Here is a 22,939-nt window from a genome sequence, read left to right on the forward strand (position 1 = left end):
GTCTCTGTGTTTTTAGGCTGACTTTATCTGAAGCCAATTTTAAAACTACATTAGTTCAAAGAAGTATTTCCAGCATTCTTAAAAGGTAAACTGGATCCAGTGGTGAGATCTGTGTTATGGGAATTGTTGTCATTAGATGCATCTTCCTCTCTTTTGCTGTTAATTGCTGCTTCTGAGATTTTCCCCTTTGTGAAAGAAGTCAAGGTATGGCAGTACCTACATTAAATCAAGCAGTGGAAAAACTGAGAAACCCTGAGTGGCAGATACGAGCTATGCAGCCAGACTGCTTGAGGTCTTAATTTTAATTCATTTTTGTGAGCTAAATAAATAAGCTTTTATCTAGAAGGCGTCAATAAAAGGTGGTTTGTTTTTAAAAACAGCCAAACGCTGTTTGTAGCTACTAAACAAAATTAGACTGGTTATTATACATTTCTCTATAATTTCCAGTGTTTCAAGCTGAAACCACACCTTGCTGCAAAGCATTATGGCATGCATCAAGTGCAATGACAGAAAGGGATAAAGTGGCCAAATGTATATTTGGTTAAAAATGTGTTAAAAGTATTGTTTTATGTTACGCAGAATTTAAGGTTTGCTGATGGGTACCAAAGAAATAACTGGCTGCATTTCAAACTGTGGCTTTCAAAAAAACACATACAAACAAAAACCCCCACAAAAAACAGAATTTCCCCTAGGCTTAGCCTGAGTTTTCAGAGCAAAAGCTCCCCGCCCAATGTTATGTTGACACTTCTCCACCACATCCTGCAAATTTGTTTCATTAATGCCCAGTGATGGATTACTTCAGCTGAATGACTAAACAAAAAAGTGATTCACATTGCTGTTGGGTGTGTGTTTTTGCCTGTTCTTAAAGTGTAGACTGTGATTGCAATAAATAAAATATAATCTCAGTGGCACTATTGACACGGTTGATGACCACAGAGGTTAGCTTCCTCCCTTAAAAAATTATAAATTCAAAGAGGGGACCATACATTTTTGCAATCTAACTTCATCATTTAAACTGACAGATACAGTCTTCTCTTTCTCACCATTATCCATGTGAATCTGAATTCAACACAGAACATCTGGCACAAGAGATGTATTCGGAAGGAAGCTGCACCAAGGGCCAACATGAGGCCCCTATAATAACCAGTAATGGGTTCATCTTTAAAAACCACATTAGATCTTAAAAGCCACATCGAAGAACAAACCTTCCAAGTAACGAGCTAACAGGTAATTATGCCCACCAGCTTGAATGGATCCACGGCTATAAATGACACCATTTTTCTGGAGTCATGAAATGTAGAGTCACAGGAATCAACAGTCTGTGGGCTGTGTTGCTTGTTTTATGATCATGCCTGCACAGTGTGGAAGTGATCATAGACAGTGCTTGCACGTGTGATGTGTGTGTGTGTGTGTGTGTGTGTGTGTGTGTGTGTGTGTGTGTGTGTGTGTGTGTGTGTGTGTGTGTGTGTGTGTGTGTGTGTGTGTGTGTGTATAAATCAAGACATGTTTATTTGTAGCACCATGTGTGTTCCAGACAGGGTAAAAAGAGTTAAAAGTGTCTGGAAAAATGCATCTGTGAGAGGACAAACAAAATGGCAAAAAAATGAAAAGCACAAAAAGCACAGAAAATCTTCTTTCTTTCTTTTTTAAAGTACGGTACGGTATGTGGTTTTTTGTTTTTACTATTAGTGACAATAATACCTGGAGCTGATTTGTTGAGGGTAAACACGTTTAACACTCTGTTAAATAAAGTGGAAACCTTGTTTTTCTGCAACCATGAAACAGAAGGTCTCCTTTTCTCCTTCCATTCATTTAACCCCTTCATCTTGACCTCTTTCACTCTCTTTGTGTACACATGAGGGATTCTATGTGGAGCAGGAGTGTTGACAAATATACAATTAGCAGGCCATGAGTTGTTTTCAAAATCAAATAATAAACTGGCAAAACCTGATAAGAGAGCCAGAAAGAAAAGGCTCACTTCAGCAGTCTCAGTTAATCAACCCCGCAGATGAAACAGAAACATACTACAACACGTGCCAAGCTAGTCTCTGTCATAGTTAGTAAACCAAAATTGCTTTTAGTCTGGCATTTCCTTCACTTGGTTTACTTTGATTAATTTAGATAAGTGAAAAAACAGCAGCTTCACAAAACTGATCTACACGTGTAAGCACACAGAACGAGTACAGCAAACAAGTAGTGAAAGCTGCACAAAGAAAAATATGTCACTGCATTTTTTAAACACCTTATTAACCTTTCAAATCACTGCATTTGTTTGTAGAGCACTACAATGAGGATCAGAAAAAGTAATCTAACTACACTTCAGGTGACCTTTTTACACCTTCAGTTCAGAAACTGGATAAAGCATCACCTGCTAACAACAGGACATGTAAACAAGCGCACATGCCATGGCTGTGATTGTGCCATGGTCTTGGCACAAGACTGCCGACTCCTCTTCTCGGTAGTGGATGTACACGACACATACCCTTGACTTGTTTCACATTCCTGAGTGCCCCATCCTCCACCCCCTATATCCACGGCTGAGTGTGAAATACCACAGGAGGGTGGTCTCTACACTTTCAACTCCTCAGCTTTCTGCCTGTTCACTGAGCCCTGCTGGTCAGTCAGCATGCAACTCAGGCCTGATAGAGATCAGTTCTTATATTAAACCAAAGTGACATTAAAACCCATCACATGACCCCAGGCCAATGTTCACCAGAGCATGTAACTAACTTCTGACTTCTATCTTCTGACCATGGATAGAGTTTGGGATGAACTCCCTCCCCTAAAATAAAACTCCGGGATACAGTTACATACTCAGCTCATACTAAATAAAGTACCACTTATTTTCGGCCTTCATCTGTTCCACTGATCCAGTAATAAGGCTAGAAGCTGAGGGGGAAAAAAACATTGTATCCATATAGAAACATGGCAGATTAAAGGGGAAAAACTTCACCTCATGGGATACGACTGGATCTGGTGACTCTGTAATGCCATGGAGGTGCACTTTGCTCACATAGTTTGAGTCTGCTTGTGCCACTAAAGGAAAAGGTTACCTCAAATAAGAAATTCAGAGTAATTAACTTTATTTTTTGATGATTTTTTCTTTTTCTTTTTTTTTTATCCTGGGGGAAGTGGTCTCTTCTGGGATGTCAATCATGCACAGAGTGTCACTGAATGGTTTCACAAGTTTAAAATTCTGGAAATCATGTGCTAGGACCATTTGCAGTGATCACACACCAATCCAGCTGATTACCTAAAGGCAGGCTAGGAAGGTCCCAGCGTGTTTGTAGTCCGCAGGTGCTACACAGAGCCTAGCAATCCTTGTTCTATGTGTTGTAGCTGAGTATTGTCACCAGAGGGCAGCTTCAAAATTATGTGGAACTGTGCTTATTTCGCTCTTCTTTTGGTTCGTAGTGCACTCCGCTGTCGTTTCCTTTCCTGTTGAGCCCAACTTTTCAAACAAATCAGCATTCTGCATATGCATAGCACAGTCTCTGCATAGCTAAAGACTTACACAAATGGACACCAATAATGTAGTGATCCTTACCCACAATAAGTGTCACTGCAAATATAAATTTTTCCTGAGTAAAGTTTTTCAATCTGGTGGGAATGGTTCCTTATTCAGGGTGACATTACCTCCCATCGACAGGGCTGATAAAAAGCAGCATTGCGCTTAATTCTGAATCCTGAACATTGTCACGACAAAGTCACTCAATAACTATAAAAATACCAGCACTCACTGACAAGTATATTTCGTCACAGATCAAGACTAAGGTGTGGGTAATCAGCACAATTTGCTAAAAACAATAGCGCCAATATATGTAGAGAAAAGGTCCAAATGGTTATGGCAGATTTTGAAAAGCCAAGTTAGATAGCACTGGTTTATGGGGTCAACGCCTAGGTGCACTGAAGCAGTTCTGATGTTCCAAAACTCCACTAAAGACACATCATATTTTATTTTAATTTACCGTTGATACATAAATAGGCACATCTCTCTTAAGAAACAAACACACAAACAAAAACAAAAAAACAAAAACATTAAAGCTCCTCTTAAGAGCTGTTCTGGACATCAGGAGATCTGATAATGGAACATCAGGGAACAGCACCTGCTCTCAAAAGAAAAACACAGGCTCTCTTCACACACACAGTGCTTTATCTACAACCTGGCATTCATTACATATGTCTTTTACTTATTTTGTCCTCTTCCTTTTTTTCCCTTCACTCTCTTCAAACCCGACATGTTCTTTCATCTTTCTTTTACGTTTGTCACCCTCTCTTCTCTATCCTCTTATATCCTCTACCTTCGATCTAGCTCACTGCCGTAACTCGACACTGTCTAACAGCTAGCGCCTGAGTCTGCTAAGTTGTTTCGCTGTGTTGCTCCATTGTTACCATGGTGAGACTCTGTGTGTATGCAGGAGTGTGTGTGTGTAAAGAGTGAGCAGCCCAGTCGATGTAAACTACAGCCCTAGAGCGTATACCGGTTGGTGTATGTGTGTCAGACAATGTGTGAATTTAAGTGTACTGACTCTAGTGTAAACTGCGATTCTTGCAAAGTTTTGTCGCGTGTGAGTGTGCGTGTCTGTGTGTAACAGCCTGACCAACATGCGTGTGCAACAGATGTAAAAATGGGAGAAATGGTGGTCAAGGTCACCAGAGGACCCGTTTTTACTGGCAGTGGTTTCCCTAGTGTGACATGGTGGCACCATGGCTTGGGATCTATGCACACACACACACACACACACACACACACACACACACACACACACACACACACACACACACACACACACACACACACACACACACAGATCAGCTCACCCAGGCTTGCTGTTTGCCCAGCACACTAGGGAGGGCAGCAAGAGCCAGGGGGCCGGTTAACTGTTTGTTTAAACAAGGTCAATACATGCGCACACTCATGCGCGTTCACACTGTCACACACAGAGAGCGTTTACTGTATACTGCATGAGGGCTGTATATGGCCTTGCTAAGCTGGTCCAAGCGCAATTCTTCTTATTCCTCATTCTAACCTCCCCCCCTTTTACTCTTCGTTATGCACATGCACACACCTCTCTCCTTCTCCTGCTCTCAGCAACTGTTTTCTTTCTGTGCTTTAAGCCTGATTACAAAAAATGAGAGCCAAGCTTCTGACATGTTTACATCAAATACAACCCTGAGGCAAAACAACACTAGCTCCAGCCAATTCACACAGTGCAACCCGCATGGCTCTGCATTATTGTTTGTGTGTCTCTTCACTGTACCCCAGTCTATTCAGAATCAAAGGAAGAGACATAGCGGCACAAAAAATTACAAAAATACATGAAAGAAACTGAGGCTGATAAAATAAGAAGGGGCTAGAGACGCCGTAGAGACAGACAGTAATGGAGTTATGGACAAGCATTCAAGCACTAGGACCAAATCATTTAATGCATCCAAGCTGGTAGAAATATATGGTCGTCTCAAACAACTTTTGTCGTATTCTGTTTCAAATGCTTGTTACCAGACACCATAGCCTCATTTAGATTCCTTAACTATAGTAACAGATTAAAGATGGAGATAATAAATTTTGATATTTGATTTTTTTTTTTCCCATGCACGCCGTAAAAATACAGGATAGTCCTGTTGTGTTTATGCACTTTTTTTTGGGGGGGGCTTCACTTGCTCCACATCTGTTGTGTCTGCCTCCACCTATCTGTAGCCTAGTCAGTAATACCAGAGGGGTCCTTATATTTGTCTGGGTGTTGTAGCACTCAAATAAGCTGGTTAAATACGCACAAGGATACCTCAGCCTTCAGCCAGCCAGAGAGGCTTTGGACTTATATGTCTCCTAGCAACAGGTGTACTGATTAAGGTCTGCAGCTAGCCCCAGAGGAATGACTAAAACAGCCAGTCACAGATGTAGCCACATCCTACAATGAAAAGTTATATTAAGACAGTCAGATGGTCCCCATTGTATCTTGTTGAGAGCAGTTTCGGGATATCTTTTTAATACAACATTGCTACTAGAGCAGGGCGATATGGCCAAAAATATTTATCACGATATATATTTGAAAATTTGCGATAACGATATAACCGACAATATAATTGATGCGAGACAAAATACAACTCCACAACATTACTAGCGCAAAAAGACAACCTTCCATTTATTTTCACTTAAACAAGAAGCTGGTTTTTATGTACATTAAAGCTTTATAAAAATGTAACAGTGCAAATGCAAATTCCTTGCTGAAAGTTTAACCAAAAGGCATTTCCAGTAGAAATGGGCTGACATATCCTGAGCATAACCATGTATAATATCCACTGAAGTTAAAAAGAGGTGCTTTGCAACATTAAACTGCAGTGTGCAGTACGTATTTTTCGGACCATAAGGTGCACGGGATTATAAGGCACATTAAGCGAAACAAAGCAGTCAGATAAATCAAACTTTATTAAACTCATTCTTCTTGCTTCCTCCACTTCTGTACCATTGATTCATTAATGTTGAATTCTCTGGCAGCTGCTCTAACCTCGTATTGTGGATGGATTATCTCAGTTGTTCTCCTGACTGAAGTTTGGTCCGTTTACAGCATCCTGCCATGCGATTGCATTTGTTTCTAACCATGAAGAACCTTCACGTTAACTTTTATAAGTGGAAAAGTGTTAGTGTTCGTCCTCCAGCTTCACTGTTTATGTTATGCTAACATAGCTGTGTCGCTAGCGATCACGTAGCACATCATTATATACCAGCTAGCCCAACTTCAGTAACCCTACAAACGTCACTGCTGTTTAGTTTCCTGTCTTCATTTATGTTGGAAGTGATAGCAGAGCTGTACGTTTGATTTTTTTCAGAAATCTCTCAGTCAGAACATGCTATATCATGCTTAGGTAACTAGCGAAACTAGCGAGCTAACTTCCGCTAGCTTCCTGCTAACTTCTAACTCCGTTAAATGTAATAACTTTTGTTTTCATGGATGCCTGGAAGTTAAACTTTATAGTTACACCTGGTAAAGCAGCAATGCTGATCGTTTTATTAAAGATGAAAGAATTTAGACAGTTTTTAACTCTAAGTGATGCTGCAGTGTTGTTTGACCTGAAGCATACGGAGTTTAGGACCCAGATTACTCCCAGATTTAAGAGCATCTTAGTCCGACAAATACGACAATAACAACGGCCGCTTGCATGTTCTGCAAAAAAAATGTGCTTTGTTGTGTATCTGACGGACAAACACCAAACCAGTTCCACATCACGGAAGTTGCACCATTTTTACAAACCAATTCTGGTTCATCTGTTTCACTCAACAATCGGCCATGTGCGTATGAAAACAAAGGCACTGCGCATGCGCGTTTTACTCCCATTCTATCGCGATATTTCATTTTCCTATCGTTGCCTAACATTATACCAGGGCTGGGCCATATTATACCGTGAACGGTATAATATGGCCCAGCCCTAATTGCTACTTCAGTTCAGAACCATATTAGTCAAAATAATATAAAGCTTAATTATTTTTAAAGGGTTGGCTTTGTTCTAGGACCTCCAGGTTGTTCCACGTGTGGAACAGTCTAAGACAGGACCTCCCATTAGAATACAGAACAAAACAGGCATCACTGACAACAAATGCAATATTCATAAGTGAGATAAAACATTAAATGGAAGAACATGGGGTGGAGGTGGGACATGGAGTGGCCTTCACGGGAAACTGCAGGCTGGAACAGCTCAAATACTAACAGAAGAGAATAGGTGATATGGACAGATGGAGATCAGTTGCTCCTACCTTAGATTTTGGGATTGCTGGCAGAGTGATTTTGTGGCCTAATAGACTAATTGGTTTTACCAACAACATAGACAAATCCAATTTATGTGTGGAAATCCCCATAAAAAGCCCATTCTATGCCAGAAAATCCACAGATGTCTGAGGAACGCATGTTGAATTTAAGCTTATATCCTGTCTGCTAGGACAAAAGGATTATATTTCCATTTTGTTATTTTGTTACTGTCACCCATTAGAAAGTTTACATATTTTGCTGGAAACTAGATTGAGATGGTAGGATTTACCAAATTCCTGCTTTATGGATTAAAAGCTTGAATTGCTACTACAAAGCTATAGTTGGTCAACTATATAATTAGCCACAAGTATCAGTCTTTGCATAAGAATAGGTAACATTCCTCAGATTCTATGGAGCTATAAATCATGTCTATCATAATAACTCAATGTAAAAAGTAATTCTTTCTTTGTCTGGCTACCATGCATGCAGACAGAAAACCAAGGCTTCAAGACCCTTTCCCCCCCTCAAAAGATCAGTGATAACCAGCAGATCAAAACCATAACCCTAAATTTTACATATATTAACAAACCAAGATCATGTCAAATTTGCAACCAATCATGGTCTCATGTTTTATTTAGTAAGCAAGAGTTAGATGAATTACATATAATGCTCCCTCACACTTAAGTGAGGCAACAGGATCTCCCCAGTGGTTATTCTGATCAGTTTCTTCTGTGGTTATGGTTCTTAAGAGGCGCTATATCCTGTGTGTGGGGCTCATTACTCCAGGTTTTAAAATAAATGACCTAAAACCACTTCTTATCTTGCCCATTCATTCATTCATTTCCAATGACTAAGTGACTAAATAGAAACACGCTAACATATCAAAATTAAGTTGTTAAATAGGTTTTATGAAAAACATATTTCAAACTTGCAAACACAGCAGTAACACAAAAATAAAGATGAGAGTAGCCTTCATAACTCTGTTGGGACTCCTATTGAAAGATAAACCACCAACTAAGTGAATAATTGGCAGAACACAAAAAGCTAGTAGATGCCTAAATGACATAACAGAGAGATTTGCAAGAGTGTGCCCCCTATGTACTGAAGGCTGTTCTCACACTAGATGCCTGGGTCTGAGTCCACTGTTTTCTTCATTTTATCCACCCTCTTTCTTTCTCTCTCCATTCATACTGATCATTATACAATAAAGCCAATAACCCCAAAAGCCAAAAAGCAAAAAGAAATAAAAAAAAATAAAAAAACATTACAACTGCTAAAAGAGAGGCCAGAAAAATAGGCCTTTCTCTCAGACATCTGTAAGTATACAGACCCAGAAGAACTGAAGACACTGATATAAGAACACACAAAGACAAAGAAGGTATATGATAACCTACTCTGCTGCTCCTAATACTGCAACAGAGTAAGGCAAACATATTTAATCCTTTAAACTGCACCAGCTCCACATTGTTTTTTCTGTTGACACAGCAGTTCTGTGGTGCACTGATTTGTGCAACAGTGCAATCACAAAGGGAAGTCATTAACATGGCCAGATGGCAGCTATGGCATCATCTGGTGACATCACACTACAAGACTCTAAAAGAGTAAAAGGACTCACAAAGTGCAGATGATATATAATCTACAGAAAGGACAACTGTAGGGGTTTCATAGTATTTATCTTTGAAGAAGAGCTTGCACTGACTATAGAGCAGGAAATAGTAACGAAAAGAAGACGGGTTTTTAATGTCTGCAGGATTTGAAATACATAAAAAAACAAAAACACAAACTCTATATATAAATCTAAATCTATTCAAACTCTTTGGCAGAGAAGATGCAGTCAAACATGGCGAACCCTGTGACATTCTGCCTTCAGGGAACAACTTCACACAAATAGTGCACCTGGAAAATATGCTATATACAAATGTTCTGATTCCTCATGTTCAATATATACTGAATCTGTTGTATGGGATTTCCTCCAATAAGAATGCATGTTTCCTGTATTTGCCATTTATGCTTTTATTTAACTTATGTATGCCCTTATATCCAGCATCTTATTGTGTGTTCTCAAAACAATAACACAAAGCACAAAGTGTGTGTGTTTGTGGTTTTGGTTTTCGAAGTAAATGTGTTTCTGTAAAAACAACAATGACATGACAGTGTAAGAAATGACCTTTCAAATAAGGTGTTTTTTTGCACAGTGAATTCAAAGACGCTAAAGAGACTAAACAGTAGAGCAGTGCATGTTTGGTAAACAAAGACTGACTGTTAGACCTGCTAGACAAGTGCTTTCTGTCCTCATAGTAGTGCAAGACAATGGTTAATTGCTTGTCAAGTGTATTTAATGTCTACACTCACATACGGGTTGTGTACGTGAAATAATTGTTATTAATATTAAAAGAAGTGACTTGTTCAAAGTTGAATACAAGTAATGAATGTTGAGGCATGAAAACCATTAACTTTAAAAACTGCTAATGCATTAAACATTTTGAAAGAATATGTGTATTTGTTGAATAGAGATCTCTGTAAGGACTTCTTTAGTTTCATGTCACAATTAATGTATATTCAAACAGGTAAACGAATAAATGACTCACTCGCACATTCTTCTCACTTGTACAATCGATTCACCCACACATTTTCTCTCTGTGCATGCAGCTCCACACCATTGCTGTTATCTGTGCCTTTCCCTCACCGTCTCTGCTTATCCTCTCTGTGACAGTGCATTATTGTTTGTAAATCTGATGATGAAAGTGTGTTCTAGCAGAAACACATTTGATTTTCATTTTCATCACTGGTAGTGGCAGCTACTGAATACAAACAGTAACGGCATGCTGAGAAAGATTTAGCAGCAATCTGTGAAGATCAAAGAATTATTCTGAAGGAGATTTATTGTATGGCAATTTATCAAGTAAGTACAGTAAGTACAAACCAGATTCCTGCTGGGTTTGGAAATGACTTTTAAGTTGCCTTCTCTGACCTGAGATATATATATTCTCTAGTCACTAACTACTGCAAAGCAAGTACTGTAAGTTATCAATTCCCTTTAGGAATGAGAAATGAGGGCAAGCGTGGCAAATGCTTGGTTGAAAAAATTTGATAGCTAAATTATGCATCGTCACATATGGCTGTACTGAATCTCAGTCTAACTGAGGTAGAAATGGTTAATGATTGGCCTGAAGGGAGCCTGCATGACTGAATGTATAAGGACATAGACTGTTTCTAAAGCAACAAATGGCAGTGGTCTGCATGCCCTTGTTTTGTGAGGTGTATTTTTGTTTGGGCACACTGCTTATTCGTAGCGGCCATGGTTCAGGGGATTGGAAGCACATCTGTAACCGGAAGGTTGCCGGTTCGATCCCCTAGCTCTTTCTGTCCTGGTCGTTGTGTCCTTGGGCAAGACACTTTACCCTACCGCCTACTGGTGTTGGCCAGAGGGGCCGATGGCACGATATGGCAGCCTCGCTTCTGTCAGTCTGCCCCAGGGCAGCTGTGGCTACAACTGTGGTTTGCCTGCACCAGTGTGTGAATGTGAGAGTGAATGAATAGTGGAATTGTAAAGCGCTTTGGATGCCTAGAAAAGCGCTATATAAATGCAATCCATTATCATTCAGTACCACAGTCCAAAAAGAAAATGATGTACGTGGCACTGAAGCACAAACTAGTAAAAGCAATCCCATCTGGATGACTGGACTACCAACCAATCTATCAGTCTGATCTCAGTCATTGTTAGGTTACGCAACAATGATTATGGCCAAGCATTAGACCCTTTATTAATCACATACAAAGAAAGCTTGTCACTGGGACCTTAAAATATTAATGAGAATCTTCCTCTCTCTCTGAGTCAAAAGCACACCATAGCTCTATGCTGGCTCACCGACTCTCTCACAGGTGCTATCAAATGACAGACCAGCTGACCAGGCTACAGTGACAGCTCTTGTCTTCTTGCTTCAACAAACTGATTGACAGTCTTCTTGCGGGACAGTCCGTGTGACAATCTACTCATCCAAACATGTAAACTGACACCCTGAATCCAGTGTCTGTTCCCTACAACCAGCAGATGTTTGAGGTGCAAGCCTGAACACTTACGTTTTTTATAGTCAAATAACATACAACGATTCTAGTACATAATAGGCAGGTGCTGAGATCTTTGGGAAAGCAATGAATGATCCCATTTTTCACCAACTCCCTGATGTGTCAGGTTTATATTATTAGAGAGTATTTGAATTTTTAGCCAGAGTGTTGATCCTTGCACAAGCTATGTGGAAAATATATATTTCTTTCAGCAGAGGAAAATTCCCACCAACTGCTGAATTTAGAAAGTTGGGTTCAGCCTTTTTTTCCATTTCATGTTTATTTTCAATCATGTAGGCTTCACGAGTTGACATCTAGACTGTGGTTGGTACAGTGGGAACTAGATAATGTAAAGTATAAGTTTAGGAATGCATGGCAAGCATTGTGTTAACAATAAATCAGTCCTGAGCTACGGGAATTTAATACTCAGGCAAAGGCATTATTTCTTGTATTTTGCTCAGCTTATGCTCTGTAAAAGTCATTTTGGCTTTTTTGCCACAAGATCTCAGTACAAAAAAAAGGAAAACTGGAAAAAAAAAATAAAACAAAAAAAAAAAACAATCAACACACACACCACTAAGCTTTTTAGTAGTAAATATCTTTATAACATTTCTTAACGTTGAGTAGCAGGAAGAGTTACCTTTACAACTGGATGGCCACCGGATGCTGCTTTGATGGCCCCTCGGCTGCCTTCAGTCTCATAGTGTGCTCTGTGGTGGGCTTTGGGTTGTACCTCTATCTTCAGTTCATACTGGCCAAACTGGCTTGGCAGCGGCCAATCTAGAGGAGGCAGTGAAGAGGTCCTGAGGAGGAAAGGGAATACCACGAGCATGCACATGCACACCCACACAGAGAGACAGAGACATGAAAGCTTTGGTAAGAGTTGTGTTGTTCAAAATATCCAAAAGCTTAAGCCTTAAGAGGGCACGGTCTTATTATGTTATTTAAATGTAGATAAATCATTTTAACAGTCATAAAAGGTCAAGCAGCACAATCTAAAAGGTAATGACTGATGGCAGCAATCTGTCTTAAAGATGCCTTTAAACATTCAAAGGCTGAAAAAGTGGTAATCCCCTTTCATGGGCTGAAATGGTGCAACAGGTACAAAATGGGGGTATAAAATGCAGTGTGCTTAGCCCCATCAGACAGTGAATCACTGGAATACCCACATGTATGAATCCTGTTCTTAAACGTAACACTTGTTATAGGTCAAGTTAAGCCTTAAACGGTGAATCATTTCCTAAGAGGGACTTTTTTTGTCTGAGTCTTTACTCGTTTACTGTGTGGGTCAGTGAATAGGTGGTAGGACAAGAGTGTGTGTGTCAGACGGTGCATATTAATCTGTGTGTGGGTCTGTGTGCATACTGTAGAAGTATATATTTTATGTGCTGCAAACTGCATGGGCTAGCATTGTGTGTGCTTTTCCTCGGGGCCTCTTTTTGTTATCTGTGTAGGCCACAATCATATTTGAACAGCTGCACTCGAAAACAAAACACTCAATGGCCTTCTCCACAGAGAAACTAGGTCTCTCCACTTGAGTGCATTACAGCAGTTTATCCCCAAAACATTTTGTAAACACTATGAGCCATTAATATCAACAAAGCCATGGCCTATTCATTAATTTTATTTTATTTGTCTATTACTGCATGTATTGTTTTTGATTATTATTTATTTCAATATTTTTAAGAACATTAAATAAAAATAACGACTTGAGAGTAGAGAGCCACGTTCCCAAACACATTTTGACATATGGACAAAAAACCCGATCATTTTTGTCTTGAATTGGCGCAAGCCACACTTCAATCCATTGCCACACCTTGAACTGTTCGTGTGTCATGTTATTTTTTCTTTCACTAGTACAACACACGTATTCGGATGCATGTGAATACATGCAGCTGTGCATTAAAGGACTGAATCCATTATTGTCTCAGTACTTTAGACAATTATAGGTGTAAGTTTTATATATGATCTGTGCCCGAGTACTGACCACTGTAAGCTCTTTGTGCAGTGCCCTATTTTAGAAGGTGCAGCCTTCGAGCATCAAAATTTACTCTAAACGGTATGACAGAATTTTGACAGCCCAAATAATTTCAGAGGAAAGTTTGTAAAGTTTTAGCCAGTATAGCCGACTCACTTTTCCATTTTGAGAGGCCTCTTACGAGCAGTCTGATCAAACTGAATTAAGGACATGTGAGTCAGGCTTTCAGTGGAGCCGTTTCACTTCTTAAACTACCAAACAACATAAAACCACAAGGAATACTTATTTTTAGAATGAAAAGGCAAGTCTCGGATATTATATAAATGTTTTTTTCCAGCTAACCGAAGCTTTTGATTTCACACCAACTAGCTATACTATACAGGTTCTCCTACCACTTTAAAATGTAACTTCTTACACAAAGATGTGCCAATCATATGTATGGTGCAATGTTGCACATGGAAATACTCTGACACTTTCAGCAATGCTTGATTTTGTTTACTTATTTTTCTTTCTCCTTCCTCCCTGTCTTTCTATAGGTTATTTTGTCTTGGTGCCATTATAAATTTAAAAAAATAAACAAATAAATTGTAGCACTATGTAAATTCCAAAATCATCAGTTTGCCAATCTCAGTAATTTAACTTTTCAAACTAGAATTTGACTGAGAGCATGGAACAATATCGAAGCTCCCACACAATGTAACAGACGCATCCCAACCCTTATGTTTTCCTCCTAGTAGCCATGACATAACCACCGACGTAGTGTGGGTTTGCATGGCTGCTATGGTGACAGGAGCAGAAGAGGACAGAGGAAATATGAGCTTGTGACGAGGCAGGGCAGTGGCCTCTGTTCTGACATAGCATAACCTTTCTCAAATGTCTAAGCCATAGTGTAGGTGCTCCTCACCCAATAACATTCCCACAACCTAGTCTTCACTATAGCCTCCATGGTCCCACTTTCATCCTTTCCATATAATGAGGTATTCTTGCCATCCACACAAGCTGCAAAAATTGCAAGGTCTAATAACATTTTATTTGCAAGTTCTTACTTTAATTCAGCACATCTTAATGGGCTTGTCCACTATTTAGCAGCAAGTATAAAATGCATGATCTTCAAACAATAATGCCATTTCCGCTGATCCCTTAATTTAAAAAAATAAATAAATAAATTATGTGAGAGTTCCATTACTCTTTTTCATATTTGTCCTTTGTTACTTTCACTTTTTGTTAAAAAAAAAAAACTAATCTAAGCTAGTGCTGTTGCTGTTTACTGGGAGGAGCTGCACACAAAACATTTATCACTAAGTAAAATGGACCTTTTGCTTAAAATAAAGCTTACATTACAAATGACATCAATTTGTCACTGCAGACAGCTCAGGAAGTAGAGCATGACAAAATTCTTTGTAAGAGCAAGTGTCAACTCCCCGCTAATTTTTCATTCCATGTGGGACATCTGTTCAAAACACTGCTACTGACCGAGATGTTTATGTATGCAAGCAACTTAACACGAGTATTGCAAAACACAAACAGTGAGAAGTTTCATCTGAAGTTTCTGTGTATGCCAATATCTATCTGCCAGCATCTACTAGCTTAAATAAGAAAGGCATGGTTAAAAAAAAAATGCTTGAAGTTAATTCATTTAAACAATCAAATCTCTGTTTCTGATTAGAGTTTTTACTTCTGACTATATATATAACCAAACTAAAATCTTAACTTTGATTAGGCAAAAACTTCAAGTGTTAAGGCAGAACACAAAAGAACTGGGAAAATGCTTTTTTCACGTCCAAAGAAATAAAAACAACAAACAAAAACAAAACAAAACAAAACTACCTCTATACCACTACCTCCATGGATGGACTTTATACTGACAATGTTTTATATTGCTAATGAGTTTTCATTTTTATTGCCCAGTTCTAATTGAAATCTTTCTTTTAACTTTTAAATTTACCATAAAGTCTTCAATCATGAAGGCTAATGACATGTGTGACTAGCAACCAGCCATTTGTTGACAACTGCTGCTGCCCTCGCTACTCGGTGCCAGAAATCCCAGTTGGTTAAATGTACATTCTTATTTTATTAACTTACAACTGTAGTACAAAGTGGTACAAAGATATTAAAGTGCTACTGGCTATTACCCGGGGCTGCAATTCTGACAGACGGCTATGTCTCAGTCTATCCTCCTGCAAATTCAAGTTGTAAACAAGCGAGTGGGAAAGTAAACCGAATATAAACCGAAGTGATATTCTGCACCAGTTTGTATACACTAGCGTGAATGAAATCAAGGGTACTGCTGCTAAGACTGCTAAGGTTAGCCAAACTCTACGAACTAATCTGATACTGTGTGTATTTGCGAGATTATACACGGCACAAAGTGCAGCACATTTTAGTGACATTTAAAACCTTGATCCTTGATAAAGACAGAGCCTGTGACAGGACAATTAACTAACAGAACAAAATGTAAATTTTGACAAAAAATCAACAGGAACTAAAGTTAATTTTTTGCTTCAAGGCATTTTTAAAAGTCTTTTTTTCTAGATTTTCTCCCAAGTAAGAGTTGTGTGTGCATTTATACACGTAACACAGAGATAGCCAATAATTACATATAATAAATTATCCCAAGCATGTGCCAATCAGGATCTAAAAGCAAATCGCTCTGTTTACTTTACTTCAGACTTTTGTTTAGTAACTGTCTGATCTGTTTACCAAAGTTTACAAAAATCTGTATGGAAACATTTTCATCACTACTTAAATAACTAGCATATCAATTACCAAACTATATCCCCACCCGTTAATAAGAATCTGACATGTTAACTCATATGTTGTAAAATTTCACTGCGTACCTAATTACCGTGGCTAATTTCATCAACATCGTGGCAATGTCTCAGTGGAGCCATGGAGAACATTTACTTACCTGTGTCTGCATTAATTTGTCCCTTTCACAGATTGATGTAGCCTTTAATGTCACAAATCCCATGTCTGAAAAGACCTTTAGAAGGTCAAAGTGCAAAAATCTAATTGTGACTCATCATAAATCTGACCCTATTATTGTCTGGATAGTGTTATGGCTAAGTGAGCAAGCATTTGTGTTATGTCTATGGATGTCTCTGTGTGTGTATTTGTGTGTACCCCTCATGCCATATGTGCCCTGTGCTGATTTACAGTGCTAGGGGCCAGTATACATAAACAAGGCCATGTCTTCATCTGCTACACACATTGGAGAACAGACAGGACACTTCGCCTCATATTTCTGTGTATGTTGGTAGGTTTTTGAATACATGCTGCGTTTCCTTACACGCACACAGTGCTAATATATAACTCAAAGTTCCCTCATTATGGCCCATACTGATCTACAGAGTGCCATCCTATTATTCATATACCATGCACCATGATTCAAATTTGCTGCACTGTAGAGTTTACAGTTCTCACCTAGATCAAAAAAGGTTTTGAAATTTTATGACAGCTCACAACACTCATAAAAACATTCACCGCTCAGGTCTGTGGACTAACCTTGGCCTACTAAGTGTTTTTGAGACTGACAACGTGCTGTTTTACAAAGTGGTGATCAAATTAATAATTCACAAAATGGTGATGAAGGGACTGCTATCGCCACATCACATGGCAATTCTGGATGTCATCCACAAATAATCTCTTATTCTAATACTAATGACATATGTACAATTGAGTACCTTGGTCAAATCTTTTGTAAAAGCCACAAAAGAAATCTTAGCAGATCACATTTTTATATGACTTTTAACACCAAAACAGTCCATACTGCATTCAATTGCATCGACAGAAATGCAAGAAAGGCATACACATGCCTCTCACGTATATCTGTCAGTTTCTGTTCTTGCTAGAGAATGTATTTTATTTAAGCATATCCTATTCTAGTTTGCTGTGGTCTTGATTTATAACTAATATTTGCTATTACAAATCCTACACCACAGAGAGAGGGGCAAAGAGACTCTGCTAATAGCAATAATAACACAAAGTCTTAAATGTTCAAAAGTATTTCTACAATACACTGAGGATGAAATTGCTTGTTCCCATAAGTCCAACAACTCCTTTGGACACAGAAAATACTGAGAATGTGTAGAGTGGCTCTGTCAGAATTAGGCCAAGTCTAAATGTTTAAAAAAATCACTCTTGTTCATAAAATGTCAAAAAATGTTAAGAAAGGTAATACAGTTTCTTAAGTGTCATTATTATCCAGTCCATGGCAGCAGTATTCCTTACATGTATAGACACTACCCAAAAGTTAGTGTTCTGCCAGGAAAAACCCTGGTGTCCCATGTCTGGAAAGTGTCTTTTCTTTTAAACAAATAGTAAGTAAAACATAAGGATATTATAAAATAAACTTCTTTTAACAATATGGAGAATTACCCCTTGCTCTCAACTGATTTTTTTTCCTCAGACAGTTTATCTCCCACTGACTCTTCCACAGCATTTGAATACATTTGAATATAAATTGTTATGCGACAATCCTTCACTTCTTCCTGCTTTCACTCCTTTAACATTAACATATTTACCTGAATATAGGTGTATGACCAGGCTTGGGTTTATTCCATGAGAAGTGCGAGGGCACCGAGAGGAACTGTTCAGCAGGCCCATCCTTCTTCAAGCTGTGCAAGGCCTCGTCTGAAGGGGAGTCTAGATTAGGAGACATATTTCCCTGGTCATCTAGTCCCAGTTCCCCTTTCCCGGTCTGCATAGTTGTTCTGTCCTGTGAGGTCTTTCTGGTCTTGGAAGGGATGTCTGCCTCTGATGGGCAGCACTGAAATGGTGACATGCCTACAGAAGGACTTCCAACCCAAGTGTCCTCTGTCACGCTGCCCCTAGGTGAAGGTCCCGGCGTGGGTGTGGGTGAGTGATGGGGAGATAAAGAGCCAGGATAGCAAATATCAGCGCTAGAGTGACGCCTCTTCCCACAGGGTGAGGTGGGACGTGAGGAAGGCCTGGAAGGTGGACGTGGGCTGAGCCAGTTCTCATCAGTGACACTGGTGCGCGGCGAGTGGCAGGGCGACTGTCTAGGAGACAAGCTGATGGAGTGGGACTGGTGCACAAATGTGGGCTGGTGGTGCTGCCAGTGGGGCAGCTCCTCCATAACTCCACCTCCACCAGTTTGAGGAGAGGGACAGCCTGGGGAAGTGAGAGGGGAGCCCAGGTTAAAGCGGGCTGCTGCTTCATTCAGCTCTGAGTCAACATCATCATAGACATGTGAAAATGATTCACAAGAGGAGGCATCAGAGAACCAGCTCCTAGATGAGAGGCTGCTGCATGGACTAGGGCTGAGAGAAGAATCCCGGTAGGAGTGATCCAGTGGCAAATACAGGTGGTCCCTGGACAAGGGCCTGTCACTATGGTAGTCCCCATCAGGGCCATTGGCCCTTAGATCCTCCTGGTTAGTATCCATCTCCTGCGGGCAGCTTGGGGAGATAGATGTGATCTGGATACTTGGGCACTCAAAGGCCTTTGGTGCCTCCACAGGAGCAGAAGGCAGCATGGGGGAGGTACCATACTTAGAGTCTTGTGTATCATAGCTTGGGGGCTCAGATCCTGGTTTTTGTGTCTGAAGGCGTGAAGTGTTGATGATCGGGGAGTGAGATGGCATGCCATGGCGAGGCAAGCTCATAGACTGGTGGTTAGTGACCACAGACTGGGGCTGGCCCACATTCAAGATATAAAATGATGTGTTGTCATCAGGCTCCAGATCTATGAGAAGAAAGGAAGAGAAGATTAGGATATAGCAATGTGTCTATTGGGTTTTCCCCTACACGTTCCTGAGTACCACTTAACTAGGTCGACCAAACTGACCAATCTCAGGCTATAGCACTAAAACTAAAATGTCAAAATTAAAGGAACCAAGACACTGTGAGAATTTTTGAGGTTTGAATATCTGCTATAGGCTTCCTGGTCTGTTACATTTAAAAGGAATAAAAAGAGACGCAATGTGTCCACTGTCTGACCATACAGTTCTCCTAGTACTAGTAAGTGTATTTAGCTTGTTCCACTCTTGTTTTCAAATAACTATTCACTACACAAGGAATACACACAAACCTCTTTTATGGTCAGTCAAATTTAAAAAATGAGGTTATGTGTTAATTTTTGTGGTTGTCTCCCGAGCTTGTGCTTGAGTCCAGTTTCAGGAAATTAGATGCCAGGGTGTTGCTGGGTAGCAGACAGTCATACAGGCATCATTCCAAGAGGGATAACCGATGAACAGCACTACTCAGGAAACAAGTTCACACAACTGTGCGTGCTGTCGGCTGTCATCACAACTAGTGCCGGCAGGCTATTTATACCAAAGGTCATCCGGCACAGCCAGCATATGCACACACACACACAAACACAACCACACACAAACAAATAGATGAGAGCCAATTGTGTGCATTGGCACTATTTCGTTGGAGTTTATTGATAAACTTCCATTGCTATGCTCTACTGCTGCCTTTGGAGTACCCCCCAAATCCCTCTTAGTGTTTCACATGTGTTGCATTTGCAGAGATACTGTCACATATAAAAACCTTCACTGGCCTCATTTGCAAAGTTTCTGCTTATGACACTTGTGTCTTCTAACAGTCAACCAAAAATTACTCAATGACAAGTCTTAGTCAAACAAGGTTTTGAATTGATGGCTGGATGCAAGACAAAAAAGACCATACTAAAAACGATGACACTCAGTCTTAATGTTTAAATTGCTGGTCCTTCTTGTTATTAGATCCTAATTTAGTTTGACAGGCAGGAAAGCCAAAGTCCTGGGTCATTTTGAGAAGATGACCACAAGAATTTGAAATCTAACCTCCAAACACATATGCATCATCTACCAACCTCAAGCGTGGTTGAAAGACATGGCCCTTCCATCTAACTTTACATGAACAGTCGCAACACTTCATGTGGTGACACATTCAAAATCCTTACTGCTTTTGCGGGTGCTGCTGGCTTGCTTCATTTGTACTTGTAAAAATACATATTTTAAGGGCTTCTTATTACCTGTCGATTACTTGCTTGAACTAACTTCTACAAGTCAACTATGAAACTTATTTGCCATGGTCAAAGACAGAAAAGGCAAGTTCAAAACTTAAACTTATATTTATATACTATATTTTACCACACAAAAAAAAGTTTTACAAAAAGTACATATTCAACGGAGATTAGCAAATTAAAACAATGTAGACATCATGTAACATCAGACTTTCTGTAAAGCCTTCATTCTATGATGAATATAAGGTCTACTCTAGTGTAAAAGTAAAAACATTAAAAAAAAAAGATTTACATCACTTAAAGAACTGCAAAACATTCAAATATGACATCAATGAGTAAGCTTAGCTAAAACCACACTGTAGCCTGTACAGGATAAGGTTGTGAAATCATTGCAAAACACTTCCCCATATTCCCTGAACGTACCTACCCATCTAAAAATACAGCTTTCTTAAATTTGAAACAGGAATCAAGGCTATAACAAAACTTAAATCTTTGTTAAATTGTCAAACACAGATAGAACGATCTGAAATTGGGGCTTCTCATAAATATTTCCTCTCTAAGTGATGGACTGATAACAGCGGTATGACAGGTTTGTCAAATCAGATGTCAAGGCCAGTTTTGAATAAGTTCATAAAAAGCAAAATAATTTTGGAAAGAGAGTATGTATCCAGGATTTTGCCTGCCATCTGTGTCCAACAGCAACAAAAGTGGCGGCAGCAGCAAGCCTGTTATTTATAGCTGCTCAGCTTCTCACTGGCCCTGCCTGCTTGTCACAAGACCCAGCAGTGTATCCTCTGACGACAACATCTGACTGACAGAGAGCAAGAGAAGGAAAGAAGAAGAAGAAGAAGAAGAAGAAGAAGAAGAAGAAAGCTGTTCTAATTTGAATAAGTGTATCCTCTGATTCTGAACCTCAACTGGGAAATGACAGACTACAGAAACTTATAAACATGTAACTTTGGTAACTGCAGTTTGTTCTTCTGTCTGGGCTGCAAAAATGTTCAACTATGCACAGTCATGATGATTAGTGTAAATACAAAAGTATATTTGTTTCTTCCAATCTCAACTAACACTTGCATATTAAAATATTTACATTTATTCTGATGCTTTTACCTTAGCTTGGAAGACTTGCATGGTCTTTGTGTATGTGGTACTTTTGTGGAATTATGGGTGCATTATTAATGTATGTTACTACTTCTTATTGAACTGCTGCATATATTGTCCAGGACAATCTTGCAAGAGTGTTTTTTATTCTCAAATATTTGCACTGTACAATTGTAAAATTACAGAGAAATAGGAGAAGGTAGGAGTAGATTTATAAATATCAGTGCAATGTAGCACTCAGTCATGTTTAGAGTAGAGTATCATTTGAGTTAACTGTCGTAATAAACAAAAAATTTTAAAAGAGAAGGACAGGAAAGAAGGTACCAAATGGAAAGAAGAGAATAGTAAAAAAACATACTTTCCTCTTGCTTCTCTGAGGAGGTGCTGTTGCTTAACACCATACAGGCCAGGAAAGGAAAATGTAACATTGCACTCAAATAATGTAGTAGTATTCTCCTGCCATAACAAGAACATAAGCTATCGCCACAAATCAGGAAATTAGTTTTTGCAGTCGGTAAGGCTATGCTAAATGCTAAAGGGCTTGGTTATACTAGCAATTGCTAAATTGCTACATAACAGTCACAGAAGTTATAAACTGACTGCTAATATGAATCCTCTAGTTTTCTTGTCTGGGTTTTGCAAATAACACAAGCTAATGAACTAATTTTAAAAATAGGGTCAGCCATTTCCAGAGGCTGAATGGTAATCAGCTGCTGTCTTTGTGCTACTCACACAAATTATGAGAAACTGTGTGAACTTTGCCACAAAATGTGCCCACAAGTCTGACATTATACCAACTTAACCTTTTACTGTGCCCAAATTACTACAACTATAAATTACGTGCAGAGTTTTTTGTTTGTTTGTTTTTTTGTTAAACTTGGAGGCTAAGCTGGTTTATTACTATAAAGACAATGGAAGTTATCTGATAAAGATAAGGTGACTTTTAAATAAAAAGACTTCTAGATAAACCAAAGTAGGCAGAAATGTACTTTAATGCTCCTTCAACATAATTTAATTATGTAATAAAGAAATCATAATTATTAATAATGCAATTATGTTCATCCAAACATAATTA

General features: G+C 39.2%; 1 protein-coding gene across 1 annotated transcript in view; it reads right to left on the minus strand.

Moving 5' to 3' along the window:
* Window positions 1-22,939, minus strand: part of nfatc3a (nuclear factor of activated T cells 3a) — a 61,519-nt gene that overhangs the window by 24,260 nt on the left and 14,320 nt on the right. Inside the window, exons 2-3 of the mRNA XM_080885065.1 lie at window positions 18,309-19,491; window positions 12,448-12,610 (exon numbers count right to left, since the gene is read on the minus strand). Of these exons, the coding sequence (XP_080741191.1) occupies window positions 12,448-12,610; window positions 18,309-19,491 (1,346 nt within the window). The remainder of the gene's footprint in view (window positions 1-12,447; window positions 12,611-18,308; window positions 19,492-22,939) is intronic.

Source organism: Rhamphochromis sp. 'chilingali' (genome assembly GCF_963969265.1).
Source record: "Rhamphochromis sp. 'chilingali' genome assembly, chromosome: 6".
NCBI classification, from domain to species: Eukaryota; Metazoa; Chordata; class Actinopteri; order Cichliformes; family Cichlidae; genus Rhamphochromis; species Rhamphochromis sp. 'chilingali'.